Genomic DNA, 17,607 nt, shown 5'->3' on the forward strand with positions numbered 1-17,607 from the left:
AGATACATAACTAACCAACATTAACAATCCCCCCCTACCTTTTGTCCTTTTCCTCTTTCTCCATCTATCCTCCACTCTCAACTTACTTTCCACCAAAAAATTATCTGGTATTACCCCCACTCTCTCCCCTTAGCACATGTACATCCTTAACTCTTTTTATTATACTCTTATCTACCACTAAATAATCCATTAATGCTTTATCTACCACCCTTTCCCATGTGTAATTATGCTTGACTTTCTTCCAAAACACTGTATTTGCTATCATCAACTCTCTAGACACATCTCCGCCATCAACTCTCCACTGCGATTCTTTCCTGGAACTCCACATTTCCCAACCACTCCATCAATTAGTTCATTTCCTACCCTAGCATTAAGGTCTCCCAATACTACTACATTGATGTTCCTCCCTAATCCCTCTATGCACTCATTTAAATCTATCCAAAAAGCCTCCATTTCTTCTACATTCTTCTCACTACCAGGCCCATATGCACTTACAAAAACCCACATCTCCTTTCCTAGTTTCACCATCCACATTATCCTTGAGGAAGCCTCCTTCCACTCCACTGCATATTTACCTATCTCTTCACTTACTAGTAAAGCCACCCCTTCTCTCCCTATCTTCACTCCTATAACCTCCCAATTACACTCCCAAACTTACACTTTCCCTTACCTCTCAACTTAGTTTCACTCAAAGCCAACACATCCATCTTTCTTCTCACAAACATACTACCTATCTCTTCCCTTTTACTCTCATCTGTACCACATCCACACACATCAAAAGACCCAAACCTTAGGGTGCTGGTCTGAAAACTCCTAGACCCTCTTATGCCTTTACTTGCTTTAGGAATGTCCCCTGTGGGGCTACAGGGAGAAGGATGCTCGGTCCCAATCCCCGTCCCATTTTTCTCGCCTCTTACAATCCAAGTGGAAATACTTGGTGGCGGTATTCTTTTCCCCCCACCACAGGAATGAATGAATTAAATGATTATCTGACCTTAGAAAAAACAGACATAATGGGAATGGTGGACATACATATACCAAAGGCTTTTTCCCTCTTACACGGGGTAGCTAAAAAGAAAAAGGCATAGTGTACTCTACCACCTAACACTGTGGGACAAGGTTTATACAATTGTTGGACAAAGAATAGAAAGGATAATGTCAGGGGTGACGGAGTATTAATTTTGACTAATAAAGATTTAAATGTAACAAAAATTACTGAAGGAGAAAATAATGTAGAATCAATTACGATACAAGTTGAAAGCAAATATATGAAGAGTAGAAAACTTGTAGTGGTGTATGTGCCCCCCCCAAAACACAGTCCTAGACAGAAAGTGATCTTACGAAAATATTAGAAAATACAAAATACGAATTAACTAATATACTGAAGGACAGAGGAAATATAGTAATAATGGGTGACTTTAATTCAAGAGAAATATGTTGGGAGGAAATGACAGTGAAGGATGGAGAGGAACTCTGGGGCAACGTCCTGCTTGATATGACCATCAAATACACAATGACTCAGTGGATAAGGGAAAATATCAGATACAGAGGTAGTGAGGAAGCATCAAGGCTGGATTTAATACTTATGATAGAGCCTGAAATTATTATACAAGTTGAAAGCAAATATATGAAGAGTAGAAAACTTGTAGCGGTGTATGTGCTCCCCAAAACACAGTCATGGACAGAAAGTAATCATTCCAAAATATTAGAAGATACAAAATACGAATTAACTAATATACTGAAGGACAGAGGAAATATAGTAATAATGGGCGACTTTAATTCAAAATATGTTGGGAGGAAATGACAGTGAAGGGTGGAGAGGAACTCTGGGACAACGTCCTGCTTGACATGATCATCAAATACAAAGGATTACAAAGGATTACAAAGGCGGAGCATGCCGACAGGAGACCTTTTGATCCATATCTAGGTCGGATGCAAAAATAGAAAAAAAAAAGAAAGAAAAAAAAAATATATATATATATATATATATACATACACATATATATACAAATACACACACATATACATATATATACACACACACACACACATATACATATATATATCATAATAATAAATTAAAACTATAATAATGTAAAAATAACAAATAAAATGCACAAATAAATGCATAGGTATACTTGAATAACAAACAAACAGGTAAATAGTAAATGATTATAAATTGACATATAACTATAATTATAACTTGTAATCGTACTTACTGTTATTTTTACCTATGTGCATTACCTTGCATTTACCTGTGTTAAATTTCATTAGCCACTTTTCAGACCATTGCTGTAATTGATCTAAATCTTCTTGAATATCTAATTGGTTTGAGTGATCATTTGCCACTCCGCACAGTTTTGTATCATCAGCAAATTTGGAAACAGTAGATTTTAGTCCATGGTCTATACTATGAATAGAAGTGGCCCAAGAACGGAACCCTGAGGAACTCCACTTGCAACACTTTTCCATCCAGAAGTTTTCCCATTTAAAACAACTCTCTGTTTTCGACCTTTCAACCAATTACTAGTCCAACCTAATAGGCTACCACTTATTCCATGCAAAGCTAATTTAGTAAGTAGTCTTTCGTGTGGGACGGTATCAAAAGCTTTTGCAAAGTCTAGATATATTAAATCTATATTGTTTCTTTTGTCAAAATTCGAGATAACTGTGTTGTAGAATTCGAGTAAGTTAGTCACGCAAGAACGTTTTCGTCTGAAACCATGCTGGCTATCATTTATCAAACGGTTACTTTCTAAATGATATTCGATAGCATCTCTGATAATAGTTTCCATTATTTTTCCTACGATCGAGGTCAAACTTATAGGCCTATAGTTATTTGGTTTCTTTTTGTCACCTTTTTTGAATATGGGAGTAACGTTAGCTAGCTTCCATTCTCTTGGGACATCTCCGGATATGATGGATTTCTTGAAAATAATTTCTAATGGAACAACAATCTCATTTTTCATTTCCTTTAAGATTCTTGGATGCCAACCGTCAGGCCCTGGTGTTTTATTAACTTTGAGTTTGTCTATACACCTTTTAATTTTTTCTTTTGTTATATTTACCGTAGTGAGTAAGTTTACCCCAGAGTTTTCACAGGTTTCAGTTTGGAGTTCACTTTGAGGTGTTTCGTTTACGAATACCGAGCTAAAATAATTGTTTAAGATATTACACATTCCTTCATTTGAATATTCAAGTTGACCGTCAGCAGATAATAGTGGACCAATGTGATTCCTAACAACCTTTTTATCTCTAATGTAACTATAGAATTCTTTGGGATTCTCTTTGGATTTATCAGAGATGTTCATTTCGTATTGTCGTTTTCTTTTTCTTATTGTCTTTTTTAAATCTCTCTGTATTGATACATAACTTTCATAGTCATTAGATGCACCCGAGCACTTATATTTCTTATAAGCCTGTCTCTTTTTAGCAATACTTTTTTCAGTTTCTTTGTCGAGCCACTTTGGGCGAGCCTGATTTGGTGGACGTCTGTCCTTAAAAGGAATGTAAGTTTGAATCATCTTAGTGAGCGTATTTTGAAATATTTCCCACATCTGATCTACAGGCCTTTCGTTTAATTTTGCCTCCCAATCTGTAAGCTGAAGCTCCTGACGTAGTTCTATGAACTGAGCTTTACTGAAATCGGGTATTTTAGAAGCACAAGTATCTATTCTAAAATTGTTTAGGAGTTTGAATCTGACTAAGTTGTGATCGCTATTTGCAACAGATTCACCGACTTCTACATCAGTTACCATGCTTTCGCGGCTAGTGATCAATAAATCGAGTAAGTTTCCATATCTTGTGGGCTCTTTTACATGCTGAATTAAGTAATTGTCACCAAGAAAATCAACCAAGCGACTACCTATATGGCCATGTTCAAGGGTCATCCAATCAAGGTCAGTAAAATTGAAATCACCCATTATCAATAAATCCCACTTGCAGAAACTAGACAGTTCTTGAAATAACAGTTTGTCGTCTGCTAATGATAATGTCTTTGGCCTATATATTACACCTATATTCATTTTTTGTCCATTTGTTTGGGTTAACTCTACCCACAAACTGTCATATGCATCCTGTTTCACTTTCTCTAAAACACAAGGATGAACATTGTTTTTAACGTACAGTAGAACACCCCCACCTTTCTTGTGGTTTCTATCCTGATGAAAGTGTTTAAATCCTGCAATATTAAATTCAGCTTCGAACTCTGTACCATTTAACCATGTCTCAGTTATTCCTATCATATCGAGATTTTCGCTTTTGACATACGCCTGTATTTCTTGAAATTTGTTCCTAATACTACGAGCATTAAAGTACATAGTTTTAAGAAACTCGTGATTATTTCTTTTCGACACATTTTGAGTTTCAATATCATGTCTTATATTATCATTTTGTTTTTTATTTATGCCTTGCTCTATATTATTATTACAATGACTCAGTGGATAAGGGAAAATACCAGATACAGAGGTAGTGAGGAAGCATCAAGGCTGGATTTAATACTTACGACAGAGCCTGAAATTGTTGACAAAATTTATTACAAGTCTCCAATAGGAAAGAGTGAACATGTACTAATAGAATTTGAGTTGAAGGAGCAAATGGATCAAAGTAGAAATGAAAAACATAGAACTAAGACTCGAGAAATCACGGAGCCATCACTCTACCAACTGAGCTAGCGGGCCTATAAAATTCTCTAACCTGGGAGTTAATCTACTCTCGAGGAATTAATTTGACTGCTAACTGCCGTCCGTACTTAATTTCACAGGGAACCAAGACCAACTTGTAGCTCCTGGTTAAGCTGGTACATTTCCTTGATAGATTTATCATTGTTGTCGTACCTGAATAGAATCACCAGTGATAGTGATGTTGATCATAATTCCAACTGTCGTACCCGGATTTGAACTAAGACTCGTGAAATCACGGGTTGGAGATGGTTAAAGAAAATGGAGAAAAGTGGGAGATAAGCCAGCTGTTGTTTGCTGACAACACTGCACTTGTAGCAGGATCAGAGGAAGTTAGTGACAGAGTTTGGGAAGGTGTGTGAAAGAAGGAAGCTAAGATAAATGTGGGTAAAAGTAAGGTGATGAGATGTACAAGGGGTGAAAGTGGCAGCAAGCTGGGAGTGAGCAGGGAAAGAGACTGGAGGAGGTAGATAGTTTTAGATACTTGGATGTGGATGTGGCAAGAAAGGGAGAAATGGAGGTGGAGGTAGAATGTAGATTGAGAGAATCGAGTAAATGCCTTGGGGGATTAAAACGTGTAATGAGAAATAGACATTTGGGAATGGATGCTATGAGGAGATTGTATGAAGGAGTGATTGTGCTGACAGCACTGTACGGGGCAGAAACATGGAACATAAGAGAGGAAAAGAGGAGTTCGAATGTGTTTGATATGAAATATCTCAGAAGTATGGTAGGGGTTACTAGGCTAGATAGAGTGAGAAATGAGGAGGTGAGGAGGAGGACAGGGGTGGAAAGAGAGTTGGGAGATACGGTGGATGAAAGAGGATTGGGATGGTTTAGTCACATGGAAAGAATGAGTGAAGAAAGATTAGTAAAAGAGGTGTGGAGGGCAGAGGTGAAAGGAGTGAATATGAGGGGGCGTCCTTGGATGAGATGGATGGATGGGGTAAAAGGGGCACTGGGAAAGAGAGGAATGTCTGTTGAGGAAGGATGGGAGAGGACAGAAGATAGTGGTGAATGGAGAATGGTTGTGTATAGATGATGCTGTGATGCATGAGGGGGAGTGGGTGGGGGATGTGGGGGGGGGTAAGGGAGTATGTATGAGAAATGATTTGATGCAGTCCGAAGGGATTTCTCCCCATCTTCTCCTTTTCTGCATGAGGGGACAGAGAAGGGGTGTCGCAAAATAAATGAAGCAGCCTTGCTGTGGATGTGCTGTGTCTTGTGACACTGCTTCTGACCTAGGGCAGTGGACAAGATGCAGGAATGACCCATCATCCAGGAGGTGCCAAGATAAGAGAGAGGGAAAAGGGTGGAGGGGAGTGGGGTATGTAGGGGATGGAATGGGTGGGAATGATTTCTATGCCTTTTTCATTTGGTTACCTCCCGTGTAAGGGGGAAAAAAAGCCTTTGGTGTGCATGTACAGTATATATATGTGTGTATATATATATATATATGTATATATATATATATATATATATATGTTGAGACATTCTGACAGGTTGATGTAAGCGGAATAGGAAACACAGGAGTCTTAGTCTTGAGTTTATTCCTGACTAGTTTCGCAGGTATGCTTTTTCAAAGGAATATGTGTACAAACGGGCTGTGGGCATTATATACATGGGGTGGACCTCACCACCTCTCCGAGTTGCCATAGTTGGTGGCGAATGTGAACATCACATTGTGGTTCACGTAACAATGAAGACATTTTTACAATTAAATATGATAACACTAATACCAAAGAAATTATTAATAGAAAATGTAACAATAGTAGTGAAAACGATGAAGATAAATATTTAATAATATTAACAATAATAACAAAATTGATAGTAGCAATACAGGAAATAATAACAATAAAATAAAAGTAATAATAATAAAAACTATAATAAAAATAAAAATGATAATACTAATAACCAAGAAATAGTTATTAATAGTAATTATGACAATAATAGTGAAAACAATGATAATAAAGACGAAAAATTAAATAAATATTTAAATAGTAACAATAATAATAACAATAATAATGATAATGAAAGTAATAATAATAAAGATGGTAATAATAAAAATAAAAATAATAAAAACGTAATGATAAAATTATAAATATAATGATAGAAATAATAAATAATAGTTATAATAATAACAATGATAATAATGATAATAGCGTTGAAAATAAATAGTAACAAATAGCATTAAAAGAATAAATCATGATAAAAAGTTGGGGCAAGGTAGCATGGAGGAACTTCAGAGTGAAAGGAAGAAAGCTGGGGAGGGTAGGCCGAAGTGGGAAAAAGGTATCTACTTAGGGTCGGGTGGTCTGGGAAGCCATTCTTGGAGGGCAAGTGTCGCGGTAGATTTTGTCCATTTCGAGTCACCAGTTCTCTTGTTTGTGTTTTTGTGGTTGGTAATGTAAAGTGATTCAATTATTTTCCGTTGTTTCTTGTGTAGTCCTTTAGCTAGAATGGTGGAACCCTCCCAGTTAGGCAAATGTCCCTCTGTGTCAATGTGGTTAACTAGAGCGTTGGTTTCTCGGTGGTGTCTAATGTCCGCTTTGTGTTCCTTGAGTCTGTTGTTAAGTCCTCTGTATGTCTCTCCGTAGTATGCACAGTCACATCCTTTGCAGGGAATTTTGTAAACGATGCTATTGTCACGGTTCGTCTTGGTTCTGTTGGTGGTCAAGTGTCCTATTTTCTTCCCTGTGTCATTTACTATGATGAGTCCTGTCTGTCTTAACGTTTTGGAAAGCATGTGAGAGAGGCCAGAGTTAGGAACCACAAGGTATCGTAAATCTGTCCTCTCTTCACATCCTTTCCTCTGTCTGATTTTAATGGCTTTCCGTAGTGACGTCCCTAACATGCCCTCTGGGTACCTTAGGTTCCTGAACGCAGCGGTTACGTATTCAATTTCCTCTTGTAAATACTCTTCGCTGCATATTCTAAGAGCCCTATGAAACAAGAAACAAGAAACAACGGAAAATAATTGAATCACTTTACATTGCCAACCACAAAAACACAAACAAGAGAACTGGTGACTCGAAATGGACAAAATCTACCGCGACACTTGCCCTCCAAGAATGGCTTCCCAGACCACCCGACCCTAAGTAGATACCTTTTTCCCACTTCGGCCTACCCTCCCCAGCTTTCTTCCTTTCACTCTGAAGTTCCTCCATGCTACCTTGCCCCAACTTTTTATCATGATTTATTCTTTTAATGCTATTTGTTATTATTTATTTTCAACGCTATTATCATTATTATCATTGTTATTATAACTATTATTTATTATTTCTATCATTATATTTATAATTTTATCATTACATTTTTATTTTTATATTTTTATTATTACCATCTTTATTATTATTACTTTCATTATCATTATTATTGTTATTATTATTGTTACTATTTAAATATTTATTTAATTTTTCGTTTTTATTATCATTGTTTTCACTATTATTGTCATAATTACTATTAATAACTATTTCTTGGTTATTAGTATTATCATTTTTATTTTTATTATAGTTTTTATTATTATTACTTTTATTTTATTGTTATTATTTCCTGTATTGCTACTATCAATTTTGTTATTATTGTTAATATTATTAAATATTTATCTTCATCGTTTTCACTACTATTGTTACATTTTCTATTAATAATTTCTTTGGTATTAGTGTTATCATATTTAATTGTAAAAATGTCTTCATTGTTACGTGAACCACAATGTGATGTTCACATTCGCCACCAACTATGGCAACTCGGAGAGGTGGTGAGGTCCACCCCATGTATATAATGCCCACAGCCCGTTTGTACACATATTCCTTTGAAAAAGCATACCTGCGAAACTAGTCAGGAATAAACTCAAGACTAAGACTCCTGTGTTTCCTATTCCGCTTACATCATATATATATATATATACTTATGCATATATATACATATATATATATGTATATATATACATATATGTATATATATATATATATATATCTTTTCTACATGATTTATGACCCAACCTAGAGGATGTTACTAGTTTCTTGAAGGCCCCAGGTCTACTGAAAGACCTGGGGCAACAGATTGATCTAAAATACCCCTTTCAAAATTCCTTTCCTCCTACTTTTTTGTCTAGTGGCACTATTTCTATGTTACTGGTTGGGGGAGGGAATCTGTGAACAGTCATCAGGTCTCCCTTTATGAAAATGTGTAAAAAGTACTGCTGAAGTTGATAGAGATTGATTTTGTCCATCAGGGCAGTACTTCCTAATGGAGGTATGGGGACTGACAGGTATTGAAAAAGGGTACTCTTGTCCATCATCACTGGTTTCCCAAAGTTATGAACAATGAATTCTGATGCATCTTTCTGTAACTATAAAATAGCTGCACATGAGGACCAATTCAGACACAACACTAAGAGGGATGGGGGTTGTGCCACACCTGTAGCTATCACAAAGAAATAATACTTAAATTGTCATTTCTTCAAGATCCTCAATGACCTCCTTTCGGCACTCTTGGATACGGACTTCCACTGAATATTTAGAGGCAAATTTGTCCATAGATCCAACTACTGCTGCCAAGGAGGGTCTAGAGCAGTCTTCAGCAGCAGGGTGGTTCACATCAGCTCCCAGGAAGATCACAGGGGAGGTAAGTACCTGAGCAAGTAGTGATATTCAATATTCATATCATTTGCAATGCCACAAGAAATCAAACTGCGAAATCATAATGCACTATATTTAAAGCATGCAGGTCTTATCTATAGAGATGCCACAGCATCCAGAAGTCACTGGGTGAACTGAAAGGAAAGAAAAGGAGGAGAAGAAAAAAAATTAAAGTCACAACTGTGTCAAATTGCCTTTCCATGAGGTTGTACCCCAAGTTGGGGTATGGGAAGACAACCATCCCCCTCTTTGAAAGCATAGCATTTCCAAAATTATAGGATCAGTGGTTCCTTACTACAAGTTGTGAAGAAATTTTTTTTGTTTACCCTGATTCCAAACCATAAATGCGAATGAACCTACTTTTCCATCTAAAGAAGAACAACTTTTAGCAAAATATCAACTAATATGATTGTAAACATGAGAATAAACCAATAGTAATGTTTTCTGTCTTTTTCATATTCTTTCGGGATCTATGATGGGTACCTGCAATGCTCATGGGATCCCATTTTCTACTCTAAAATTCATTAGGTGAGGCAGTTGTCCTTTACTGGTGCCACATAACCCAGGACTACCTGCCACATGGTTGAATTGTTGGAGACTAAACTGGATTCCCCATTGAAGAAGAAGAGGAAGAAGAGGAAGAAGAAGAGGAAGAAGAGAAGAAGAGGAAGAAGAAGAAGAAGAGGAAGAAGAATAGGAAGAAGAGGAAGAAGAAGAAGGAAAAAAAAGGGGGGGGAGGGGGATGAACTCAGGTTAACCCCTTCACTCCGGGGCACGTCTGGCAGCTAATAATTGCATTATAAAAAATAGTCACTGCTCAATCGCTCATTCTCTTTCACCTGTGAATTTTGATAACCATAGAAAATATGATGAAGCCAGTTTAGAGAGAATAGAGGTTATGTAGGTGCGACTACAATAAATATAATCAAGACGCCGACGTCGGCATCATCGCGTACCCACTTGCTCCTCATGACACCTACGTAAGCGTTACCGTATGGAAGTGGTTAATAGCCATCCAACCCCATTATGGGTCACTAGCCCATGTGTTTGCCATGCGTGGCAGCCCTGCAAAGCCTGGAGATGGGAGTCTTGGAGACTGTGAGATGTCCCAGTGCAGGATGTGTGGCCCCTCTTGGTTTGAAGAGGCAAATTGGCTGGACTGATCAACTTGAATCTGTGGTACACCATGAGCCACTCAACTATCACCTGGGCTGACACCTGACAGTCTAAAGCTGTCATCCTCTGGGGTCAAGGTGTGTACACTTTCCATGACTCCTAGGGCTATTGGGTTCATATGTATACCCTAATCCTGGTCTCCCCTTGTTGGGCTCAGCGGTGGGTGGTTGGGAGCATGGGAAGGCAAATTATGGGCTTATGTTCACAGCAACCATATTGGACACATAATGGGGAAGGGCTCGCAACTTGTCATCAAAATCAGCAAATCCTGGGTACCAGGGTTGCTCATTGGTGACTTTCCAAGCAGACACCTTACTCTCAATAGTGTTCAGGTGGTGGTTCCTGATCCACCAATAGATTATTCTCTGCCCAACCTGACAGAAGTCAAAGAGGCTGTGAGTAAGTTGAAAGGTGAAAAGGCAGCTGGCATATGCAACATCAGTGCAGAGTTGCTGAAAGCTGAAGATGAGGCCATGGTCCGTGGGTTACATGCAGTACTGTCTGCTATCTGGCAATCCATTACCATTCTCTCTCACTGGAAAAAGGGTCTGATTGTCCCTATCTGGAAGGGGAATGGAGACCAGCAGGACTGCAACAACTACCACAGCATTACACTGATTAGCACGCCAGGTAAGGTGCTTGCCCATCTATTACTGACACAGGCTCATTCACATCTGCAAAAGTTTCAGAGGCCTATAAAGTTTGGGTTCACACTAGGTAAGTCTACAACTGATTGGACCCTAATGCTTTGTAGTCTTGTGGAGTACCGACGTGAGCTTCAACAAGATTTTTTTGTAGCTTATGTTGATCTCAGGAAAGTGCTTGACTCTGTACATCATGGAGTGCTCTGGAATCTTCTGCAGATCTGTAGGATTCCTGCAAGGATTACTGACTTGATGTCTGGCTTATACTCTGGGACAGAGTGCTGTAAAGTATGGAGGAGGTGTGTCTAGCTTCTTTCCTGTTAATTCAGGAATGAGGCAAAAGGGTGTGTTTTTGCCCCCAACAACACACACTTTCCAACACCTGCATGGACTGGGTATTGGACAGAGTTGTCAATCAGTGTTGTTGTTGAAGCAAAGCAGCATCTACTGGCAACACCATGGTCACTGACTTTATGTTTGCTCATGATGCTGTCTCAGCATTAGTACAACATTGTCCAGAAGAATATCAACAATGGTGAAATGTTAGCAATGATAATAAAATCAAGTAAAATATTCAACAACATTTAAGAGTGGCTATCTGCAAGAAGTGTCACCACTTATAAATGTAATAAAACATCAATTCTTAATGCTAATACAGGGTACTTACAATCCCAGACATGTATATCAACATGGGGTATACTAAATTCAGATCGCATATATCCTATTATAATCTAATACATATACTAAATTCAGATCGCATATATCCTATTATAATCTCATACAAGGGAGGTAACCAAAAAACAAAGGCATAAAATCCACTTCCACCCATTCTATCCTCACATACACCATTCCCATCCATCCCCTCCCTCCCTCTTATCTTGGCACCTCCTGGATGATGGCTTATCCCTGCATCTCGCCCACTGCCTTGGGTCAGAAGCAGTGTTGAAAGACACAGCACATCCACAGCAAGGCTGCTTCATTAAATTGGCAACCCCCCTTTCTGTCTCCTCATGCAGAAAAGGAGAAGACAGGGAGAAATCCCTTCAGGCTGCATCAATTTATTTTTCATACTCCCTCACCCCCATTCCCTTCCCACTCCCCCTCATGCATCACATCATCATCCATTCACAGCCCTTCTCCATTCATCCCTATCTTCTGTCCTCTCCTGTCCTTACTCAACAGACATCCTCTTTCCCAATGCCCCTTTTAACCCATCCATCCATTTATCTCATCCTTAGTCACCCCCTCAAGTTCACTCCTTCCACCTTTGCATGAAGCTGATGTCTGCTTGGTGTTGCTAGAGTACTGAGTTTGACAGTCTGTCTTGGAAAGCTTATTTCTGAATGTGAATGCATTTTTGTATGGTGTTTTATATGGTACATGTGGGAGGTTGTTATATTAGAATAGTACCCCCCCCTTTTTTTTTTAGCATTCATATGTAATGAGATATGTAGGTGGTGTCTAGGGTTCTGAAAAAGAACTGTACCTATCATTTTTATGTGATGTTTTTTGGGGGAGGATTTTAGCTTCAGTGCACAAGTGGGGTGGTCCTGCTGCCTCCTGCCTGTTCTTACTTTCAAATCAAAGCAAAGCAAAGCACATGTGGGAGACTGTTATATTAGAATAGTAGCCCCCCCCCCCTTTTTTTTTATCATTCATATGTAATGAGATATGTAGGTGGCGTCTAGGGTTCTAAAAAAGAACTGTACCTACCATTTTTATGTGATGTTTTTTGGGGGAGGATTTTAGCTTCAGTGCACAAGTGGGGTGGTCCTGCTGCCTCCTGCCTGTTCTTACTTTCAAAGCAAAGCAAAGCAAAGCAAAGCAAAGCACATGTGGGAGACTGTTATATCAGAATAGTAGCCCCCCCTTTTTTTTATAGCATTCATATGTAATGAGATATGTAGGTAGTGTCTAGGGTTCTGAAAAAGAACTGTACCTACCATTTTTACGTGATGTTTTTTGGGGGAGGATTTTAGCTTCAGTGCACAAGTGGGGTGGTCCTGCTGCCTCCTGCCTGTTCTTACTTTCAAAGCAAAGCAAAGCAAAGCAAATGTGGGAGGTTGTTATATTAGAATAGTAGCCCCCCCCCTTCTTTTTTTTAGCATTCATAAGTAATGAGATATGAGGTGGTGTCTAGGGTTCTGAAAAAGAACTGTACCTATCATCTTATGTGATGTTTTTTGGGGGAGGATTTTAGCTTCAGTGTACAAGTGGGGTGGTCCTGCTGCCTCCTGCCTGTTCTTACTTTCAAAGCAAAGCAAAGCAAAGCACATGTGGGAGGTTGTTATATTAGAATAGTACCCCCCCCTTTTTTTTTAGCATTCATATGTAATGAGATATGTAGGTGGTGTCTAGGGTTCTGAAAAAGAACTGTACCTATCATCTTATGTGATGTTTTTTGGGGGAGGATTTTAGCTTCAGTGCACAAGTGGGGTGGTCCTGCTGCCTCCTGCCTGTTCTTACTTTCAAAGCAAAGCAAAGCAAAGCACATGTGGGAGACTGTTATATTAGAATAGTAGCCCCCCCCCCTTTTTTTTTTAGCATTCATATGTAATGAGATATGTAGGTGGTGTCTAGGGTTCTGAAAAAGAACTGTACCTATCATCTTATGTGATGTTTTTTGGGGGAGGATTTTAGCTTCAGTGCACAAGTGGGGTGGTCCTGCTGCCTCCTGCCTGTTCTTACTTTCAAAGCAAAGCAAAGCAAAGCAAAGCACATGTGGGAGGTTGTTATATCAGAATAGTAGCCCCCCCTTTTTTTTTATAGCATTCATATGTAATGAGATATGTAGGTAGTGTCTAGGGTTCTGAAAAAGAACTGTACCTACCATTTTTACGTAATAGCTTCAGTGCACAAGTGGGGTGGTCCTGCTGCCTCCTGCCTATTCTTACTTTCAAATCAAAGCAAAGCAAAGTAAAGCAAAGCACAGCATAAAGTAATCAAAACTTACCACAGGACGAGAACCTAGACCAATGATATTGTTGGTTCCTCCTAATTTAGCATTGATCTTCAGAAGGATGTTGCTGACAGTAGCAGGAGAACACTTCATTACATTATGACTTCTTACACATTGTGTCATCATTCCTATTTCAGTATCACCAGCCTTTTTCACTTGTGCTGGAAAACAAATAAAAACAATAGATATTTACATCGTAGGACATGCAGATATGAAGTATGGGCAAGTGGTAACTGAGAGGCTTAGGGGAGATTTAAGTGAGTCACTGGGGAAGAAGATCTGTGTGGGTTTTCCCACTCAGGTTATGTATGATGGCTAAAATGGGATGGAGGGATGGAACTAGGTATCCTGCTCTCTAATAACCCCAAAGGGGTTCTTATGCATAAGAATGCCTGGGAGTTTTACAACCAGAACCCTTAGGTTTGGGTCTTTTAAAGTGCATGTTACAGTACAGAGAATAAATGGGAAGAGATAGGCAGTGTGTTTGTGAAAAAAATAGATGTGTTAGCACCGAGTGAAAAAAAAGGTAGATGGATGTGTTAGAACTGAGAGAAACCAAGTTGAAAGGGAGGGATTCTGAGTTTGGAACTGTAGGATGGTGTTGGGGATGATTAGAAGATGAGGGAGGGAAGGGGTGGCTCTACCAGTGAGGAGACAGGAAAGCGAGAGGTGGAATAGAAGGATTCTTCAAGGTTGGATGAAGGTGAAACTGGGAAGGGAGATGTAGGTCTTTGTAAGTGCATATGGGCCTGTTAGTGAGAAGAGTATAGAGTTTTTTTGATAGATTTAAACGAGTGCTTAGAGTTTTGGGTGAAATGTCATTGTAGTATTGGGAGATTTCAATGCCCATGTTCTTAGGGAAGAGAGTGGGGGAATATCTGATCATATTTTGGTGGAAGGTAAATTGAGAGTGGAAAATAGGTGGAGAGAAAGGAAAAGTGTGAAAGGTAGGGAGGTGCTTAGAGTAATCTGTTTAATGAGAAGGAACAGGAGCACAAGGAGAAGCGGAGTGAAGTGTGGGAAGTGGTGTAGGACAGAGTAAAGGTAGGAATGGAGGAGTGGGGGTGTTTCAAGGAGGGAGTGACAAGGTGTGCAAAGAGTGTATTATTTGGAACAATTAGGATGGGAAGGAATAGAAGGAAGAGTAGTGAGTGCTGGAATGATGAAATGAAGAAGGTTGTAGAAGAAGTGAGCATTCACAGACTGGTTGCAAAGTAGGATGAGAAAAACATATTAGAGGTACAAAGAAAAAAGAAGCTAAACATAAGATAAAGGCAAAAAAGGAGAGCAAATATAAAATGGGGGAATATGACAGAAAATCTTGAAAGTAATAAAAAAAAAAAAAAAAATTGAGAGGAAGTTGAGATAGGAAGGGGAAGTGAGTGAAGTATAGAAGAAAAGATAAAAGGCACATATGGACAGATGTTAACCCATTCAACTCCGATGACAAGATGTCTTGTCATTTGGTCAAATAAAACAAAAAATCATAAAACACCAAAATGTTTGATCAAACACCAGAAAAATATGACGTCAGTCCTCGCTTCGCTGCGAGCGAAGCGAGGACTGACGTCATATTTTTCTGGTGTTTGATCAAACATTTTGGTGTTTTATGATTTTTTGTTTTATTTGACCAAATGACAAGACATCTTGTCATCGGAGTTGAATGGGTTAATGGAAGAGGACATGGTAAGGGGAAGGTGGGCAGAATATTTTAGGGAGTTGTTAAATGTAGAGGAGGAGGATAGGACGGGACTGGTGGTGGTATTGAGGGGTGCTACGAAAATTATAGTGATGGGAGGAGAAAATGGAGGGAAAATAAGAAGAGATAATGCACAAGTAGTTTTGAAAATGATGAGAGCAAGCAAGGCACCTGGGTTAGATGGGTCTTGTGTGGAGTGTCTGAAAAAGGGAGGGAAGTACATTAATAGTGAACTGGCTAGTGGAGTTGTTCAATGTGTGTCTGAGGGTGGGTAAAGTGCTGGAGGACTGGAGGAGTGTCTTTATAGCTCCACTTTACAAGGGAAAGGGGACAGATATGATTGTGGTAGTTTCAGAGGAATCAGTCTGTTAAGTGTAGTTGTGAAGGCTTATGGGAGGGTTTTGATTGAGAGGATTTGGAGAGGAACAGAGGTAGTATTTAATGAGGAACAGTATGGTTTTATGAAAAGTAGAAGTTGCATGGATACAGGTATGTGAGAAAGCTTTAGTAAAGGGTAAGGATATTTTTTGAGGCCTTTATGGATTTGGAAAAGGCTTATGACAGGGTGGACAGGGGTTGTCACTGGTAAGTGAAACAGCTTTGCTGTGGATGTGCTGTACCTTGCTGCATTGCTTCTGACCCAGGGGAGTGGATGGGATATTTGGATAACCTGTCATACATGAAGAGCTAAGATGAGAGGGTGGAAAGGGTGGTGGATGGAAGTGGAATGGATGGGAGTGCATTGGGTGAGAGTGGGTACATGCCTTTGGATTTGGTTACCTCCCTTGTATAGAAAAAAAAATTACAAAGAAAACATTCAAGATATTGAGCATATGCAGGTGCAGATTCATCAGTGGTGGACTGAACACTTCAACAATCCCCTCCTCAAACTCTCCCCTCTTATACTCATAGATAAACTTATACAAATATTAAAAATCCCAAAACAAGTCCAGTCCCAAGCATTTTGGAGAAGTTACGAGATGTCAACTCTCCTTATGTCAAATGGTGGACGACTAAAATTTACTTGCAAGAGTATGACCCTCTATGGGTAGGATAAGAAATTACTGCTGGACTACAGATGTTCAAGTACAAATACTAGATAACCATTATTTACAAAACATAGAATATTCTTACCATATAAGCTTTCACTATTCCCAAGGATGAGCAGAACAATCTTGAGGCCTGGGATCTTCTTCTTGAGTCCTTCAAGTTCAATTGATGGTTCACATGGCCTCTCTGATCCAAAATGTGGTTTTCCAAAAGTCATTCCCATCTTTTGCCCCATTTTCATCATCTCGGAAATGAATTTCCTGGAGAAAAATGAATAATAATAATAATAATAATAATAATAATAATAATAATAATGATAATAATAATAATAAACAAAATAATAATAATCTATCTACATATAGAGCATGGGCTTTTCCCCCTTACAAGGGAGGTAGCCAAGTCAAAAGGCATATACCCACTCCCACCCATCACCATTTGATTGATTGATTTATGAAATTTTTGGCTTGAAGGCCAAACGGCAGAGCCGGTAGGCCATTCAGTGCATATCTATCTTATATAGATAGATAAAAATTCAAGTAAAACAGTAAAAACAATAAGAACTCACAAAAACTCATCAGAACAAGATACACTCACAATCATTCATATACACAATTTTAAATTTCATAAAATAAATTGATGTCTTTTAAAAACTTAACAACATTCTTCACATGAGCTTCCTCCGCTAAAATTTCTTTAAAAGACAAATTTGTTGAAGAGTTTGCCCTGCACTTATTAGAGTATGCAGGACACTGAATTAAAA

At 38.6% G+C, this 17,607-nt stretch overlaps 1 protein-coding gene across 1 annotated transcript in view; it reads right to left on the minus strand.

Annotated features, from left to right (window-relative positions):
* The window catches only part of LOC143031852 (protein argonaute-2-like), a 38,501-nt gene extending 21,393 nt beyond the window's left edge, over positions 1-17,108 (minus strand). The window contains exons 1-3 of the mRNA XM_076196198.1: positions 16,932-17,108; positions 14,093-14,259; positions 9,129-9,313 (exon numbers count right to left, since the gene is read on the minus strand). Coding sequence (XP_076052313.1) covers positions 9,129-9,313; positions 14,093-14,259; positions 16,932-17,091 — 512 coding nt within the window. The 5' untranslated portion in view covers positions 17,092-17,108. The remainder of the gene's footprint in view (positions 1-9,128; positions 9,314-14,092; positions 14,260-16,931) is intronic.
* Between the last annotated feature and the right edge of the window lie 499 nt (positions 17,109-17,607).

Source organism: Oratosquilla oratoria, chromosome 12, assembly GCF_046742065.1.
Source record: "Oratosquilla oratoria isolate Oo_2021 chromosome 12, ASM4674206v1, whole genome shotgun sequence".
NCBI lineage: Eukaryota > Metazoa > Arthropoda > Malacostraca > Stomatopoda > Squillidae > Oratosquilla > Oratosquilla oratoria.